A 16,325-nucleotide genomic window follows, 5' to 3' on the forward strand; every position below is an offset into this window, starting at 1 on the left:
TTCAGGTGTTTCCCTAACGGCTAGTTGGTTATGTTTGAAATATTACCAACCATCCAGTACCTTTGTACCAGTTTCAGTACCTCTAAAATCCAAGTAAACTCTTTAAATTGCAGTTTTTCTCCCTGCAAAAACTGATTTCAGCTAATCCCTTGTTACTGAAGTAGGATTTCTGCTTCATTTTCCCTTTATTTCACTCTGAGTACTTCATGCACCACTTCTCACTTTGTTCTTAGTAGTAATTTATCATCTGGTTTTTGGACTGATTATTAAAATATGAAGAGGACATGAAGTTAACTGGGGTGAGAGTAGAGGATGCTGAGGATAGAGTTAGGTGGAAACAGATTAAATATTCATTTAATGAAAGCTATCTAAGATATGCCACTCAGGAAACACTGTTTCCAGGAACATACTAGCATGGAGTTGTATGTATGTGGACAGAAACAAGGTAGAGAAAGAGTTATCTCAAAGCACTAACGCTGGATTACAAACCCATTCAGCAGCAAATTACTACCTGTAATCACTTTATAGTGAAGAGAAAACTGCACTCTACTGGTTAAACTGGGCATTTAGATGGAATTTCAGAATCAACTTTAACCAGAATCGTCTTTAATGGCCAAGTGTGTTTGAACATACAGGACTCTGACTCGGGTACAGAGTCTCTGTGTGTTTTAAGGCAACAGCAAATGGAAAATAAACAATGTGTGCATTCAAAATAGGAAATGAATGGAGGGAAAACAGAGACAGAATTTAGAAGTATACATTATGTACATAGATATACATTACGCCATAAGAGCTTTCAGACTGATATATGCAGTGGTTATATTCATAGTTTATTGCACTGTGGTGAATGTAATTGGGGTGACTGTGGTTCGGTGGGTAGAGTAGTCGTCTCCCAACCGGAGGTTCAGAGGTTTGAATCTCGGTGCCTCCAGTCCACGTGTCGAAGTGTCCTTGGGCAAGACATTGAACCCCCAAGTTGCCCCCGATGGTTAGAGCAATCGGTTGAGTTGGCGCCATCGGTTCTGTACCGGAAACAAATTCCTTGTGTGTAACATAGTTGGCCAATAAAGGTGATTATCCTTATCCTTAACTGGTAAAGCAGAATGGATGGTGGATCATCTTTAAAATCTAACACAGAAGAGCTAAATAAAGATGATCTGTACCAGAAAACCCCTGTCAGTATAAAGATATTAGCTTGAATCACTGTTTGAGGAGAAAACAGCATTTAACTGGTTGCACTGGTCCTTTAGAAGTACTTAAACTGGTACAAAGGTTCTGGATGGTTCATAGGCTTAAAACATTGTATGTTATTATATGTTCTGGCAGACTGAGATGGTTTGGACAGAGAATATGATTTTCTGCCTGTCACAAAACTCACTTTCCTCATTAACAATGATTAGACTGACATGAAATATTGGTCCTGCTGGTGGTACTGCACTATCACTTAATATTTCCAGTGGGGGAGGAAGTACTCAGATTCTTTACCTAAGAAAAGTTGTGAATAACACAGTGTAAAAATATTCTGTTACAAGTAAATCTCCTGGATTCAAACAGTTAAGTACAAAAGAATACTGCATTCTACTGCTTGTACTGGATCCTTAGAGGTACTGAGACTGGTAGAAAGGACTCGATGGTGTGCAGCCTACAACACAAATGTACACACAGTCAGTAGAGTGAGTTTCTTTATTTTATATGCAGCCCACATCAGCGAGGTCCCAGTCCAGACCACAGTCACTTCCTGGCACAGCAGAGATTTTGTTACGTTGGGTCGTAAAATGACGATGTTTCAATTGGATCTTGTCGCTGCTTTTGTAATTGGCTTTAATCTTTAATGATAATTTTTTTTAAATGACTCCATCAGTTTTGGTTTTGACAGAAAGGATAAAAATCAACACCATTGTTTGTGTCAACCTTTTCTTCAGCATTTTAAAGGAGACGGTACTCAGATCCTTTTAATAGCAATACTACAGTGTAGAAGTACACAAGTAAAGGTTCTGCATTCAAAATCTTACTTGTGTGAAAGTACAAAAGTATTGGCATCAAAATAAGTACCAACAGTACCAGTACTCATCCAGCAGAATGGCCCATTTCACATAGTCTATCATGTTATTGGATGATGGTAGTAATGTAACTTTACTCGAGTATTTTCATGTCCTCCTCCTTCATCCTGTGACTCCATGTCAGAGACAAACTGTGTACTTTTTACTACACTACATGTACCTGATAACTTCGAGTCCTTTCCAGAATCAGTTGAACCCCCTTTCCCAGCTACAGCATTAAAGTGATGGACACAGTAATTAGTCACTATGATTCAGTATCGGAGACGTTACTGGGACACGGGCAGTTCTGCAGGACGAGTACTGGTAGTTAAACTATATTATGATGCTGATACTTTTGTACTTAACTGTTTGAATCCAGGAGATTTACTTGTAACAGAATATTTTTACACTGTAGTATTACAACTTTTCTTAGGTAAAGATTCTGAGTACTTCCTCCCCCACTGGAAATATTAAATGATAGTGCAGTACCACCAGCAGGACCAATATTTCATGTCAGTCTAATCATTGTTAATGAGGAAAGTGAGTTTTGTGACAGGCCACAGAAACAGAAGTCCCACAATCATTAGTTCTGTATTTATTAATTACATGTAACAATTTACATCATGTACATTTTGAATCATGTGGTGAGGGTTAAGGGTTGAACGCCGTCCTCTCTCCATCACTGATTCAGTCCTGTTTCTACTTTGCAGAGAGCGTCTGCTGAAGGCTTCTGAACCGCAGCAGCTCCTGGTCTGAAACAGATGGTCTGAAGTTTTCCAACGCTGCAGCGAAATCCTCAACGGCGAGGAGGACAGGAGAGTCCTCCGAGTCCAGACCTGAGAGAGAGGTTCCATCATTAATCATAGTCACGTAAAAGGTCACTTTGGTTTTCTCAGACCTGCTGCATTTCCCCCAGAAGTGGTGCTAATGTCGCTACCACTACCTCTGTTGTAGAGATTGGTGGTAAGGAAAGGTCACGTTAAATGGGCACGACCAATTCAACCGGTTAAATGGCGCCACCGAGGCAACCTGTTAGACTGAGTGTACATCCAGGTCTGGATGTAACAACAGGTTGACCTGCTGACTGGCGTGATCACATGATCATCCTCTGCATCCAGCTGTATCTTGTATCTGCTTTCCTTCTGAGAAATGTGACTGACATCAAATCTATTCTGAGCTTTCGGAGGCTAACAGGTCGCCTTGGTGGTGCTGTTTAACAGGTTGTCTCAGTGACACCGTTTAATGTGACCTTTCCTTACCATCAATCTCTACAACAGAGGTAGTGATAGCAACATTAGCTCTAGCTACAGTGTCACCACACCCACTTCTGGAGGAAATGCAGCGGGTTAGATAAAACTGAAGTAGCCCTTTGACTGCTGGCTTCATCCAAGACAAAGTGACGACATTCATACCCTGCAGTAAAACAGAGGAACATCAGAGTTGGCCCACTGGCTGCCTCCTTGGTGTCTTATGTGCATCCACGTTTCCCTGACTTGTGTTTTTTCTTGCATCTTAATCCTACCCACTTAAGATGCAAGGTCAAGACTTAGTGGAACTGAGTCCCCACCAAAACGGTTGAGAGTACACAAACCGCATTTGGAGCGCTACTGAGTTTGCAGCTCAGCATCTGAGTGCACACAGACGAGTAAGAGCAGAATCAGGTCTGAGAGTGAGGGTGGACAGAATTCCTCACTCTCGGATGCTGAGCTGCAAACTCAGTAGCGCTCCAAATGTGGTTTGTGCACTCTCAAATGTTTTGGGAGGGGTTTACTTCCATAAGATGTGGAGGAAACACACTGGGTACATCCCAAGTTTCTTCTATGACTGTTCAGCTCTGAGGAGAGAGGAGGCTGTTGGAGGAGCCATGAGAGCCTTTACAGACGTGTTGGATGAATCGACTTGCCCCTTGTGACAAGATGTGTTGGATGAATCGACTTGACCCTTTGTCAGAAATTAGTTGGTGATTGGATGCTTTACATGAAGAGATCGGAGGAGAGGACGTCTCATGTTGCTAATGATGCGTTTCCTTGAGACCTTTCTCTTTGGGTGGGACTAGGACACAAGGAGAAGATGGTGCTTGTTAGAGACTTGGGATGTTCCCAGAAATAGAGACGCGAGATGTCCTTTACTCAGATCCTTCATCTGAAGAATCTAATCACCAGCTGATTTTTGATAAAGTGGCATCGGTTCACCCAAGACTTGATGAAGGATGCTGGGACAATCATCTAAGGAGAGGCAGCACTGCACTGTGGTTGCAGCCAGCCTCTGCTTCAGAAGAATGAATCTGACTACCTACGTTCTAACTCCTGTAAGTCCAGGGTTGTTCTGAATCATAGACTAAATAAATGTTTTGTGACAGTGTCAGTATTAACACAGTGCTTTGGTTATACTGTATCTGTGTACCGTCATGCCAATAAAGCCATTTCAATGTCAAACTGAAATCCCAAGAGATGATTCTCCATCTTGTGCACATAGCAAACGTTTGTGCTTCCTCTTGTGTTTGCATAATCTGTGGGTTATGTAGATGACTGTTTTCTCTGCTGCAGGTTTGTTACACCCTCAGAACTGTTTTATTTTGAAGGCCATAAAGTGAATTTGCTGATGCTCAGACCCAGAACCAGGTCTGCTTCACCTGCTGTATATTTTAGTGGTGGACCTGTGTTTACCCCTGAGAGCTCGGACCAGAATGATGACGAAACAAGCTGCAGTTCTTTCACAGCACATTTCAAAGAGAATCGTCGTCTCTCGGGACTTCAGGGCTCAGTGTGTGTTGAAATGTCAGAGCAGCTGTTTGGTTTCTTACCGTGGTCGATCAGCAAGATCTTCCTCTTGATGGCGACCGTCATGGCGTCTGAACAGAGGGCGTAAAGGTCGGCGCCGGTCATGTGACGAGGACAACGCTCCACCACCTCCTGCAGGTTCACATCAGCATCCAACTGGAACCTGAAGCCGAGAGTCAAGCAAGTTGTTTCAGACACACAGCTGAAGTTTCTGGTGTTTCCCTCTAAGTGGCTCAGATCTGACGTTTCCACTAAAGTGTGAACAAAGCAGACCGGGGGTGTTCTCTGTCCAGATCCCAGATCAAATCAGCAATCCTGGATTTGATCTTATCTGGATATTTCAGTTCTCCTCCTGTGTAGTGGATTAGAAAAACTGGATTCAGTCATCCTAGATTAGTGCATGCGCTTATGGTCGGTGACTAGACTGACAGCTGAAACCATGATCAGCTGGTTTCTGATTGGCTACACGCAGAGCGAGCTGTGGCTGCAGGGTGACGAGGAATTTAAAGATTTGATTTGCACCTAACTACAGAAGCCAAATGCAGAGAAGTGGCTGAAAATAAATGTGAGTATCCCACTGAAACCGTAAGATCAGTTTGTAGTATCTTTGTTTAATGTGTGACCCTGTGCACCGCCACGTGCTCACACACACGTTGCCATGACGACAAGTCCCATGAGACTAGCCACGTGCTCACACACACACATTGCCATGACGACAAGTCCCATGAGACTTTGGGACAGCCAACAGATCTGGGATCATGAGAAATACATTTACAGTGCCTTGCGAAAGTATTCGGCCCCCTTGAACTTTGCGACCTTTTGCCACATTTCAGGCTTCAAACATAAAGATATAAAACTGTAATTTTTTGTGAAGAATCAACAATAAGTGGGACACAATCATGAAGTGGAACAAAATTTATTGGCTGAATCAGATGTGCAGGTGGAGGTTTCTCAGGGGAAAAGTGTTTGAAAGCACATGAACTGTCACATTAGACCTGCAGTAGCAGAATATTGGCCACTTGGTGGCAGCAGAACACGGGACACACTGACACACTATTGGCTTAACCAGTAGTTTTGTCTGAAACACTGAACCAGACAGAAAATAAGGAGCAAGACTAGAAGCTAAGAGATGCTTAAGAAGCTGCAGAGACGTGACACCCTCCAGACGACAGGTGTGACCTGTTAATAAGAAATCTTCATCGTGGCTGTGGCTGTCGTCTCAGTGAGACTGTATTTGGTCAACATGGAATCACAACTGTGTGCATGTATCTCTGTGTGGACAGATGTCAGGTTGAGGGCCTGATGTCCAGTCCTCACACCCTCAACCAGCTGTTTGAGGATTCAGACCTGGTCTTAGGTCAGGTTAGAATCAGGTTTAGGCCATGGTAAGGGACTAGAGGGATGCATTATGTCAGTGAGTGGCTTCACAAAACAGAAAGGACAACGTGTGTGTGTGACCTCTGACCTGCCGGGCCTCAATAGCGACTGGTCCAGCAGGTCTGGACGGTTCGTGGCTCCGATCACAAAAACCCCGACCGACGACTGCAGGGCGTCGAGCTCGGCCAACAGCTGAGACACGACTCTGTGTAGAGATTCAACCAAACCTTATTGATCCTGCTGCAGCTGAACACAGAAGGCTTCACCATGAAAGTCAAGACTCAAACAGTGAAGTTAAACCGGAAGAAAGACAGTTTGAACACAGGTAAATCCTCACCTGTCCATGACTCCTCCTGAGTCTCCACTGCGGCCCCTGCTGGGAGCCAGAGAGTCCAGCTCATCAAAGAAGATGACACAGGGAGCAGCTGAGCGCGCTCGGCTGAACACTGGGCACAACACACAAACACGGCAGCGTCAGTGTTTCCTGTTCCACTCCCCCTCCTACAAACTAACTGTTTGGATGTAACTGAAATGGAAGGACGCCAACATCTTAATGGAAGAGCTAAAGGCTTCAATAAGCCACCAGGTGACGCCACGCTAGATGTTTTACATATATGAAGTTCAACGCTAACTGGTTTTATTTTCCAAGCCAACACATCAACATGCACGTAAACCTACCTGTCAGAAGCTCTTAGACTACTGAACAGACTCAAGTGTCACGAACAGAGAAAACAATACGACAGTGTTCACTGAACGACATTCTGATTGAACAGACTGAAGTGTCACGAACAGAGAAAACGATCCGACAGTGTTCACTGAACGACATTCTGACAATTATACTAAATAGTTTGTCTAATTTAGTCTCGAGTTTTGTTAATCTAGACAAAGATTTTAGCTTCATCTGTTTGCTGCATTTTTAATCTTTATATTTCCTGAACCCTTTGAGGCTACAGCGGTCGCCATCTTTGTGATGGACAGTTACCATGGTTACACCACGTCACTTCCTGATCAGTGATGTCAGCATGCTGCTTTTTATTTAGTCTCATTTTTGTCCTGACAAAAGATCATCAATGGATATTTCTGTCATGGTTTTCAGTGGATAAATTAACATCGCTAGTCAATTTAACTTTTATAAAAACTAATAAGTGGCTGTTTACCAGGACAAACATTTAACAGACTGGTCACTAGTTGTTTGTGTTAAATCCAGTGAGAAAATCTGTAAGTTGACAAAACTGGCCACAAATTGTGTTAGAAAATATGACTGTTACTTTGGTTGGTTGTTTACAGTATATATTTATTAAACCTCTGTCTTTGAGAACAACTTTTTTTTATTTCTTCATTTGTTTTTATGCTTCTTTTCTTAAAGCCGTTTGACAGCAGTGTTAATTCTGACTCCTGAATTTGATGAAAACTTTTTTAGTCTTTTGATTTCTGTTAGTTTTGGTCATTCTTAAACTGCATTTTTAATATTATAGTCATAGTTCTTATCAAATGTTAGTTTTTACTTAAATTTTCATCCTGAAAACAGGTCGTCAATTTGTTGTCATAGTTAATGATATTACCACTGTTTGAGAGCAAAGTTATATTAATAAAGTTTTTAGGATAACTCAGGCTTTATTAAAACCGTGGTCGTCCGGTCACATGACTTCCTCTAGCTTCAGCCTCATGGTGGATTAGCAACCTGCTGTCTCGTCAGTATTTGGTACCAACCTTCTCTGATGTTCTCTTCACTCTGACCCACGTACATGTTGATGAGCTCTGGACCTTTAACGCTGGACAAACAGAAGCATCCATCAGCAGCAGCTCAAAAACAATGATGACAACCTGATAAAACAAAACATGTTGCTGTGTGTGTGTGTGTGTGTGTGTGTGTCAGCAGCTCCTTCCATCTTTTTTCTGGACACGAATGTTGTGTTAATGCATCTGAACTGAAGCTGGAAATGTGTTAATGCATCTGAACTGAAGCTGGAGATGCAGCTTTCAGCATCTGTGCTTCACATATCTGAACAAACTCCCAGGAAACCTGAGACACTGTTAAACTGTTCACATCCAGCACTGTGACTTTTTTATTCTTCTGTTTAAAACTTATTGTATTTTAAGTCAGTTTTAAGCCTTTCAGTTCCATTTCTGCCTTTTGTTAATCAAATGTTATTTAGGTGGCACATTTAAAAACAACCAGTTGTACCAAAGTGCTTCACAAGCATCTAATTAAATCACCTGAACCATCACAACCACAGGAATTAAAACACCAGAAACCTGCTCATGAAAACGTCCCAGGACAAGCAGAAACAGGAGCCCGCCGGGTTGCTGCTTTTAAAACCAAGAAAGGAAACGGCAAACGTGTCTCGCTCTGATTGTGACACAAAGGCCAGTGGGTGTTGAGCAGTGATTTGAAAGATGCCAATTTAACATTTATCAGCAGCTATTCCAGAGCTTAGGCGAGCCCAGTGGCACCAGTGTCCAGACTTAGACTGGGAGAGCCCCATCTGGGTCGAGGATCTTAATGACTTTACTGGACTGTGGTCACGTTAGGCTCAGAGAGGGAAGGAGCTGCCAGAGCTTTAAAACCAAGCAGTGAGGTGAAGGTGTTCCTACCTGAGGAAGGTCATGGAGCATTCAGTGGCCACAGCTTTGGCCAACAGGGTTTTCCCTGTCCCGGGCGGTCCATACAGCAGGACTCCGGTCCGGTTCAGACCCAGAGACAGGAGCTCCGGATGCTGCAGAGGCAGCTGCACCGTGTCCAGGATCTCTTTCTTCACCTGCTGCAGACCTCCGACATCCTCCCAGCGCACATTGGGGATCTGTTCACACAGAGAGGCGGGTTAGGCTCAGACCAGGCACAGGACGAGAACATGACAGCAGAAGAAACAGCTGCTTCAGACGGGTCTGTCCTGGTCGCATTACATGACACGTTATTGTCTCATACGACTAATATGTCGACTTAGTTTAAACATCCAGCAGACACAGAGCGGCTGGACTGTGTCTGTGTCCCCCGGGCTCCGGCTCTCCTTCAGCTGAGATAGTCTGCCGTGTTCAGGCACTAAATCAAGTTTTAGTTTCCTCAAGCTGCGTTCACATCCCAGGTCTTAACGCTCAGGTCTGATCATTTTGTGTTGGGGCTTCACATCCATGTGTGTTAGCGACATGTACCCGGCTCCTAAACTGACCGGTCTGACGGCGCTCGCACAGTCAGAGGTCGGACAGGAATCAGATACACAGGTGGCCCAGATCTGGTCTGAGGACACCTGGTCTGGTCTGTTCACACTGCTGTGGACACACCAGGTCTGACTCCTGGACGGAAGCTATGAACGCAGCTTTAGAGTCCTGTGCTGAACTGTGTGTTACCACCTTCGGGGCTCTGTGAACGCAGCTTTAGAGTCTTTCTGTGCTGAACTGTGTGTTACCACCTTTGGGGCTCCGATGGCCTTGGACTGGGCGTCCTGCAGGGTCTCCAGGGCGGAGGTGAAGTCCTGGTTCAGGATGGTCACTCCACTGCAGCAGAGATCCTCCTCCTGGCAATCGCCACTGCACAAACAACAGGCGTCTCAGAGTAGGACCTGGTCAGTGCGACTCACTTTAACTTATGACTCCCACCTCAGCCACAGAGGAGATGAATATTCTTCAGCTTTCAGATGATAATAATAATTCTAATTATTGTTGCTACCTATTTAAAACAACAGCAGGGAGATAACATGTGGGAGATGATGCTATTGTTCTGGTGCAGCTCCAAAACAGGGTGACACCAGAGAATGTTTTTTCTTTGAATGCAGGAAACATGAGAGGTGTAAGTGGAAGGTGACGTGCACAGCGGAGATGGTCGGGCACAGTTTCATTCAGCACTGCAGTCTGTCTGCTGTGTGCAGGATGCATCTAATCTAACATTGGCAGATAAAGCAGTCTGTAACTGTCCCAACGCCACCGGTGTTTCTAGAACCAGTCCTTCACTAAACGAGTCCAGCGAGGCCGCGTTTTCCCTACGACCATTTAAAATGAGACTTTAGTTTGGTTTGATGTAGTGGAGTCTCACCGGGTGTGGCTCAGCCTCCTGCAGGCAGCTCGTCCAGCTTCAACCAGCAGAGCGCTCAGGTCCCCCAAGACAAAACCCTGGGGGGGGGGGAGAAACTACTGTTAATGAGGGAGCTGAGGAAACACACGTTTTCACATCGCAGGCCTAAATGCTTGGCTCTGATGTTTCAGTCAGATTGTGTTGTGTTGATGCTTCACCGGCTCCAGTGTGAACACTGTGTACTGGTCTGACTGGTCTGGGTCCTGACTGTCTACTGACTGATTTCAATGTTTCAGTGGTGACGCACTGCGGTGAGCTTGGCCAGGTGCTCCACGTTGACGTCTCTGCCCAGGTGAAGGTCTCGGCTCAGGCTGACCAGCATAGAGCGCCGCTGCTCCTCAGTTGGGCTCTCCAACGCCACCTGGTGGACGAATGCTGCCACCACACCTGCAGACAGATCCCGCGGTCTGCAGGCTGTCGCCACCACCACCACACTGGAACACACACACCACCGTGTTACATTCCTCTGAGTTGTGACTCACTCGGGTCAAACAGCAGCTACAGCTGCTGGTCTGTCAGTCAGTTTACTGTCAGCGACCTGATGGGGGCGCTGCGGAGCAGCTGGCACAGCACCGCCTCCACCCTGCCGTCCTCCTCGGAGGCCCCTCTGCGTCTGAGCAGCAGCTGCAGGTTCCTGAGCAGCAGGATGCAGGGCTGCAGCGCGTCGGCCCGCTGAAACACCGACACCAGCTTCACCTCCGTGGCTGCAGGTGTGTCAGCGCATACGCTCACACAGTCCACCTGTGCACAGGTAACGGCAGGAGGCCAAAACCAACAAGTGAGGAAACGCCATGGGAACCTGCTGTGTTTACTCTGAGCAGGCTTGTCTGTGAGACGGTTCGATGTCAGATTTAATATATGTACAGTTTAATATGTATTTATAAAAACTTCAGTAGCCAAAGTATGAATTACTGGGGATATTTAAAAGTTACATAAATGATGTAAAATGAAGTAAGTTAGACCTTTTCTGTCGCTGTGTTTGTTTAAGAAATCCAAGCTTTAAAAAAACACCAACAAAACTTTGCATCAATCTCGATCAGAGTGCAGCAGACTGTACATCTTAAACCTGAAATGATAAATCTGGTGACACCAGTCAAAGCAATCTGACAGGTTCACGGTTTAATTTAACGAAATCCTGGAAACTTTCAGATCCATCACAAAGGTTCATTGTCTGACTGTTGGGGCTGATCACACAGGAGGAGGATGAGCAGTAAAAGTCCAGATGAATTATTCAGACAAACATGTCTGTGAGTTCAGGCCTCGTACCTTCAGCAGGTGGAGGTTCAGTCTGCGACTCGCCGCACTCAAAGCCGTCACCTTCCCACTTCCTGCCGGACCGTGAAGTAGGATGGTACAACCAGACAGAGAGCCGCTGCAATGGAACACGACACTGACATCACCGATCACATGACATGTCCCATCATGCCTTGCTCTATGGTACTCCTGACATTAGACCAGTTGGTGCAGATCCTACTCACCTGTGCTGCAGGTGTGGCAGGACAATGCTGCTGATGAGCTCCACTGTCTTGTTGAGGCCTGGAGGCGACAGACTGCTCCACAGACAGGCTCCGCCCACAGGGCAGCCGGGGACGGGGCTATTGGTGGGCGTCCCCTGGGGACACACACAAACATCAGATCTTCAGTGGAGGAAGAAGATGCATGTTTGCAGCCACAGGAAACTCACGCAGCTGAATCGACCTTCAAACTGTTGGAGGTTTTTCATATGTTTCCACATTAACATCCAAAACAAACCTATCATCAACCTAATAGGTGACTAGCGGATGCTTTGTTGCCCTCAGCTCCTCCACTGTCACATCATCCTGTCTGTTTTTAACAAACCACCCTGTGACTCATCTGAAAATTCAAACAATTTGACTAATGGACACCTGACAGAGGTCAAAGGTCACACAGACTCATCAGTCAACAGGTCAACATTTCAACACAGTCAAACACAGATGCTGCTCAGGACTGTAACTGCAAACCTGGCGGCCAGAAGCAGGAGAATCAACCCAGGTTCTCTCTAACAAACTCAGTCATGACTTTGTGCAGAAATTAAACTTTTTCCTTTTACAAAAAAGACAAACGCTACGTCAGTAATGCAATGTTATCAGCAGTTTTTCAAGATACATGAGTGGTGCAAAAATACAGCCTGGTTACAGCAGGAAGAACCTGTTTGTCTAAATGAATCCACCCCACCTGGTCACAGTAATTGTGACAGGCCAAGGTGGAGGTGTGGCAGCGATCTTTGACTCAAGCCTATTAATCCACCTAGACCTAAACATAGTTATAACTTATCTCACCCCGAGTCTCTCACACCCAAACTGTTATTGTTAACTGTCCACCTGCTCCTTATTCAGAGTTTTTAAATAAAGTTTTAAAAATCTTGTTGATGCAGCCTCCCTGTGTACAACACTTGATACCGTTGCCCCTCCGAAAAAGAAGGCATTGAAACAGTGGAGGCCCCGTGGTACAGCTCGCAGCTCCACTCCCTAAAGCAGGCATCACGAAAACTGGAAAGGAGGTGGTGCTCCACTAAGTCAGAAGAGTTTTTCTTAGACTGGAAAGAGAGGTGTGTGTTTCTAATGAGCACCCACCGACCACATCGACCCGACCAGTGTTTGACTCTTTTCTTTTCTCTGTCCTGATCAGTGAGCAGCAATAAAGTTACTGTGCAGGAAAAACCAGGTAGAAGAAGAAACTCCCTGTAATAAACAACCAGAGCAGCAGGACAAGGTGGAGCAACACAGAGGGAGGAAAGTTTCAGTCACATTCCTCAAATGAAAGTGAAAGTTAGTCAGAGCGACAGCAGAACTGCAGTTGAGGGTAGTTTCTGTGCTTGTGTCCAAAGACAAATTCAACCGGGTTCATCGGTTCTTTCTCAGCCACCGACTCAGACACTGGTGAGTACAGCTGATCATGTTTACTGTGTTTCATCAAGCAGCATTAAACTCACAGCTCTGACCAAACTGGAAGTTTATGGCACCAGATCGATTATTTTAGTCTTTGGCACCGAAAAATAAAGTTTGGTATTAAAAACTAAATCGTACCTGGAAAAAAAAAAATAACAGAACCGTAACTGAATAATTGTGTTTTTCAATGCCAAAGCTTTTTTTCACTTCTCTGTCACAGTTTTAGGCTGTGGGGCGGGGCTAAGCAGAGTGTGATGTGCCTACTCTGGCTGAGACCCATGAGGAGAGGACGGCCCTCTTCCCTGAGCCGCTGCCATCATCGAGGCTTCTCAGCTAATGTTAGCTACAGCCTACCTGTAGCTAACATTAGTGCTTCCTGCAGCAGAGCTTTGCCACAGCAGCATAATGTTGGTTCAAAGTGAGCTTTAACATAGTGCAGCTCTGTGAGTAGAGACGCCAGCAGAAAGAAACACAGCAGTGTGAGAGGTACAGCTGAATTCAACAAGGCCGCCCGCTGTAACTCTGCAGCTGTGCTCGGCACACAGAAGCCTCAATGCGGAGGGAAGCTCAGGGGAGAGGGCTGTCCTCTCCTCAGGGGTCTCAGCCAGAATAGGCACATCACACTCTGCTTAGCACCGCCCCTCAATGGTGCCCCCCCCAGGCCAAAACATTGACAGGGAAGCAAGACTGAAAGAAAAAACTTTGCCACTGAAAAACACAGATTGTCATTTTTCCCGTATTAATACTTTTTAATGCCTTTTTTTTATTTATACAAATAGTTCAATGCCAAACTTTCCTTTTCAGTGTCAAACACTAAAGTCATCAATCTGGCGCTACAGAGGTTCTGCTCTTTCATTTCACACTGACACTTGTCAAAGTAACTTAAGTGAAGACGTGACGTTTAGTGACATTAGACTATAGAGAGAAACCTGATTCTGTTCTTCATAACTGCAGTAGTTAGTACAGATGAGTACGTTGCTATGTAAGATGGTTTTTATTCACACTTCCACTTCTGTTCTCAGTGTGTAGACATGTCTGGACAAACTGGAAGTTTATGGCACCAGATCAATAACTTTAGTCTTTGGCACTGAAAAATAAAGATTGGTATTAAAAACAAAATCGTACCTGGGAAAAAAAAAACAACCGTAACTGAATAATTGTGGTTTTCAATGTCATAGTTTTTTCTTTCACTTTCACTTCTCTGTCACTCCAACACCTTCATCTCTGAGATTGTCGCTGAGTTCAGACGTGAAGCCCAACAGAAAGCCAGCAGCAGCAGCTCAGAGCAACAAGCTGCCAAACCAGGAGAAGTTCTCTGTGATGCCTGCACTGGAACCAAAGTGAAGGCCCTGAAGTCCTGCCTGGTGTGTCTGGCCTCCTACTGTGAGACTCACCTGGAGCCTCATCTGACAGCTCCAGGTCTGAAAAAACATCAGTTGGTCAAGCCTGCGGAGAACCTGGAAGGCAGGATGTGTAGGCAGTGCTCTGCTCTGTTTTAGAGCACAGGACACATGAGTTTGTTCCTCTGAAAGAAGAATATGAAGGAAAGAAGGCAGAGCTGGGGAAGACAGAGGCCGAGATTCAGCAGATGATCCAGAAGAGACAAAAGAAGATTGAGGAGCTCAAACAGTCAGATACAATTAATGGAAAAAAAAACAAATTACAACTGAAGCTTGATTAGTTAGCAAATGATCCATACTTCCATCCAAGTCCATACACGTACAGTATATTTTATTTCTATTTTTAGATACATAAGGACAAGAATATAAATAAGTTTAATTGTTCTGTGCCTAACACTGCTGTATTTGAGTAAACCAAACCAAAACCTGACCTATACAGTAGCTGAATGAAGAAACCATGCTTTAGTTATGGTATTGATGATTCTGAGTGAACCTTGCCAAATTGGAAATAAGCCACTTTGATTATTTTGAATGAAGTAGTGATTTATTATTATTACTTTTTTTTACGTCAGAACCCTTGGAGGAGACACTCAGTAACGAGATGAAGAAGTTGCTTGCTGAGGTTGAGCTGAAGAGGCTCCAGCAGTTTGCAGTGGATGTGACTCTGGACCCTGATACAGCACATCCTAACCTCATCCTGTCTGATGATGGGAAACAAGTAATTCACGGTGATGTGTGGAAGAATCTCCCAGACAAACCAGAGAGATTTTCTGATTGTGTTAGTGTCTTAGGAAAGCAGAGTTTCTCTTCAGGCAGATTTTACTTTGAGGTTCAGGTCAAAGGAAAAACTGAGTGGGATTTAGGAGTGGCCAGAGAGTCAGTCAACAGGAAGGGAAAAATCACACTGAGACCTCGCTATGGTTACTGGACTGTATGGCTGAGAAATGGAAATAAGTACAGAGCTAATGCTGACTCTCCAGTTGATCTCTCCCTGAAGTCTGGGCCTGAGAACGTGGGGGTGTTTGTGGATTACGAGGAGGGTCTGGTCTCCTTTTATGACGTAGATGTTGCAGCTCTTATCTACTCCTTTACTGGCTGCTGCTTCACTGAGAAACTCTACCCGTACTTCAGTGCCTGTTTTAATGATGGTGGTACAAACTCTGCTCCTCTGATCATCTGTCCTGTCAATCAAACTGCCTGATCTTGTTTAGGATAAAGTTCAACAGTTCACAGTATATCAAGTTAAAAGTGTTGCACTGGTATGTGTCGGCTGGTTTTGTGTCCGACATCACATCCCATGTTCCAGATTTTAATTCTGCAGGTGTGAACAGTCTGAGCTCAGAAATGAACTGTGTCTATTCAGTGACACGACCAGGTCACAACACGGGAGACTAACTGTGGCGTTTAAAGACGACGTTCAGCTGCAAACGCACGTCCGTCACCCAGAGTTCACTGCTCAGTGAGGACACTGAGGCTGCGGTGTTTTATATTTGAATATAGTCTTGGTCACATGGCTTGTGTTTTCTTCTCTATGTAAACTGTGGAGAATCAAGTAGCCGTCACAGCCTGTGTCAGATTCAGTCCTGGCTGATCTATGTCAGGTGAAAACCTGCTCAGCAGCTCGGGAGAGTGTTGCTCTCCTCCAGAGTCCTGACAGGAACGCAGAGTTTAAGCTCCCTCCAAAGATGTTCTATTGGATTGAGGTCTGGAGACTGGCTAGGCCACTCCAGAACCTTGATATGCTTCTTACGGAG

The 16,325-nt window shown here is 44.9% G+C and overlaps 2 protein-coding genes across 2 annotated transcripts in view; one reads left to right on the forward strand and one right to left on the reverse strand.

The window, feature by feature from the left end:
* Positions 1-2,590: 2,590 nt before the first annotated feature.
* On the reverse strand, positions 2,591-11,901 carry pex6 (peroxisomal biogenesis factor 6; the record flags this gene model as incomplete). The annotated part of the gene is made up of 12 exons (XM_020587968.1): positions 2,591-2,875; positions 4,843-5,127; positions 6,214-6,401; positions 6,534-6,642; positions 7,907-7,968; positions 8,792-8,997; positions 9,604-9,721; positions 10,224-10,300; positions 10,510-10,696; positions 10,801-11,003; positions 11,529-11,652; positions 11,741-11,901. Coding segments are annotated over 12 exons (1,857 nt in total), but the record flags the coding sequence as incomplete, so codon positions are not given.
* Positions 11,902-13,003: 1,102 nt separating this feature from the next.
* LOC109952742 (E3 ubiquitin-protein ligase TRIM39-like) overlaps positions 13,004-16,325 on the forward strand; it is a 21,763-nt gene continuing 18,441 nt past the window's right edge. The window contains exon 1 of the mRNA XM_020587965.1: positions 13,004-13,162. Within this exon, the coding sequence (XP_020443621.1) occupies positions 13,040-13,162 (123 nt within the window). The 5' untranslated portion in view covers positions 13,004-13,039. The remainder of the gene's footprint in view (positions 13,163-16,325) is intronic.

The sequence above is a fragment of the Monopterus albus genome, unplaced genomic scaffold (assembly GCF_001952655.1).
Source record: "Monopterus albus unplaced genomic scaffold, M_albus_1.0 scaffold490.1, whole genome shotgun sequence".
Taxonomy (NCBI): domain Eukaryota; kingdom Metazoa; phylum Chordata; class Actinopteri; order Synbranchiformes; family Synbranchidae; genus Monopterus; species Monopterus albus.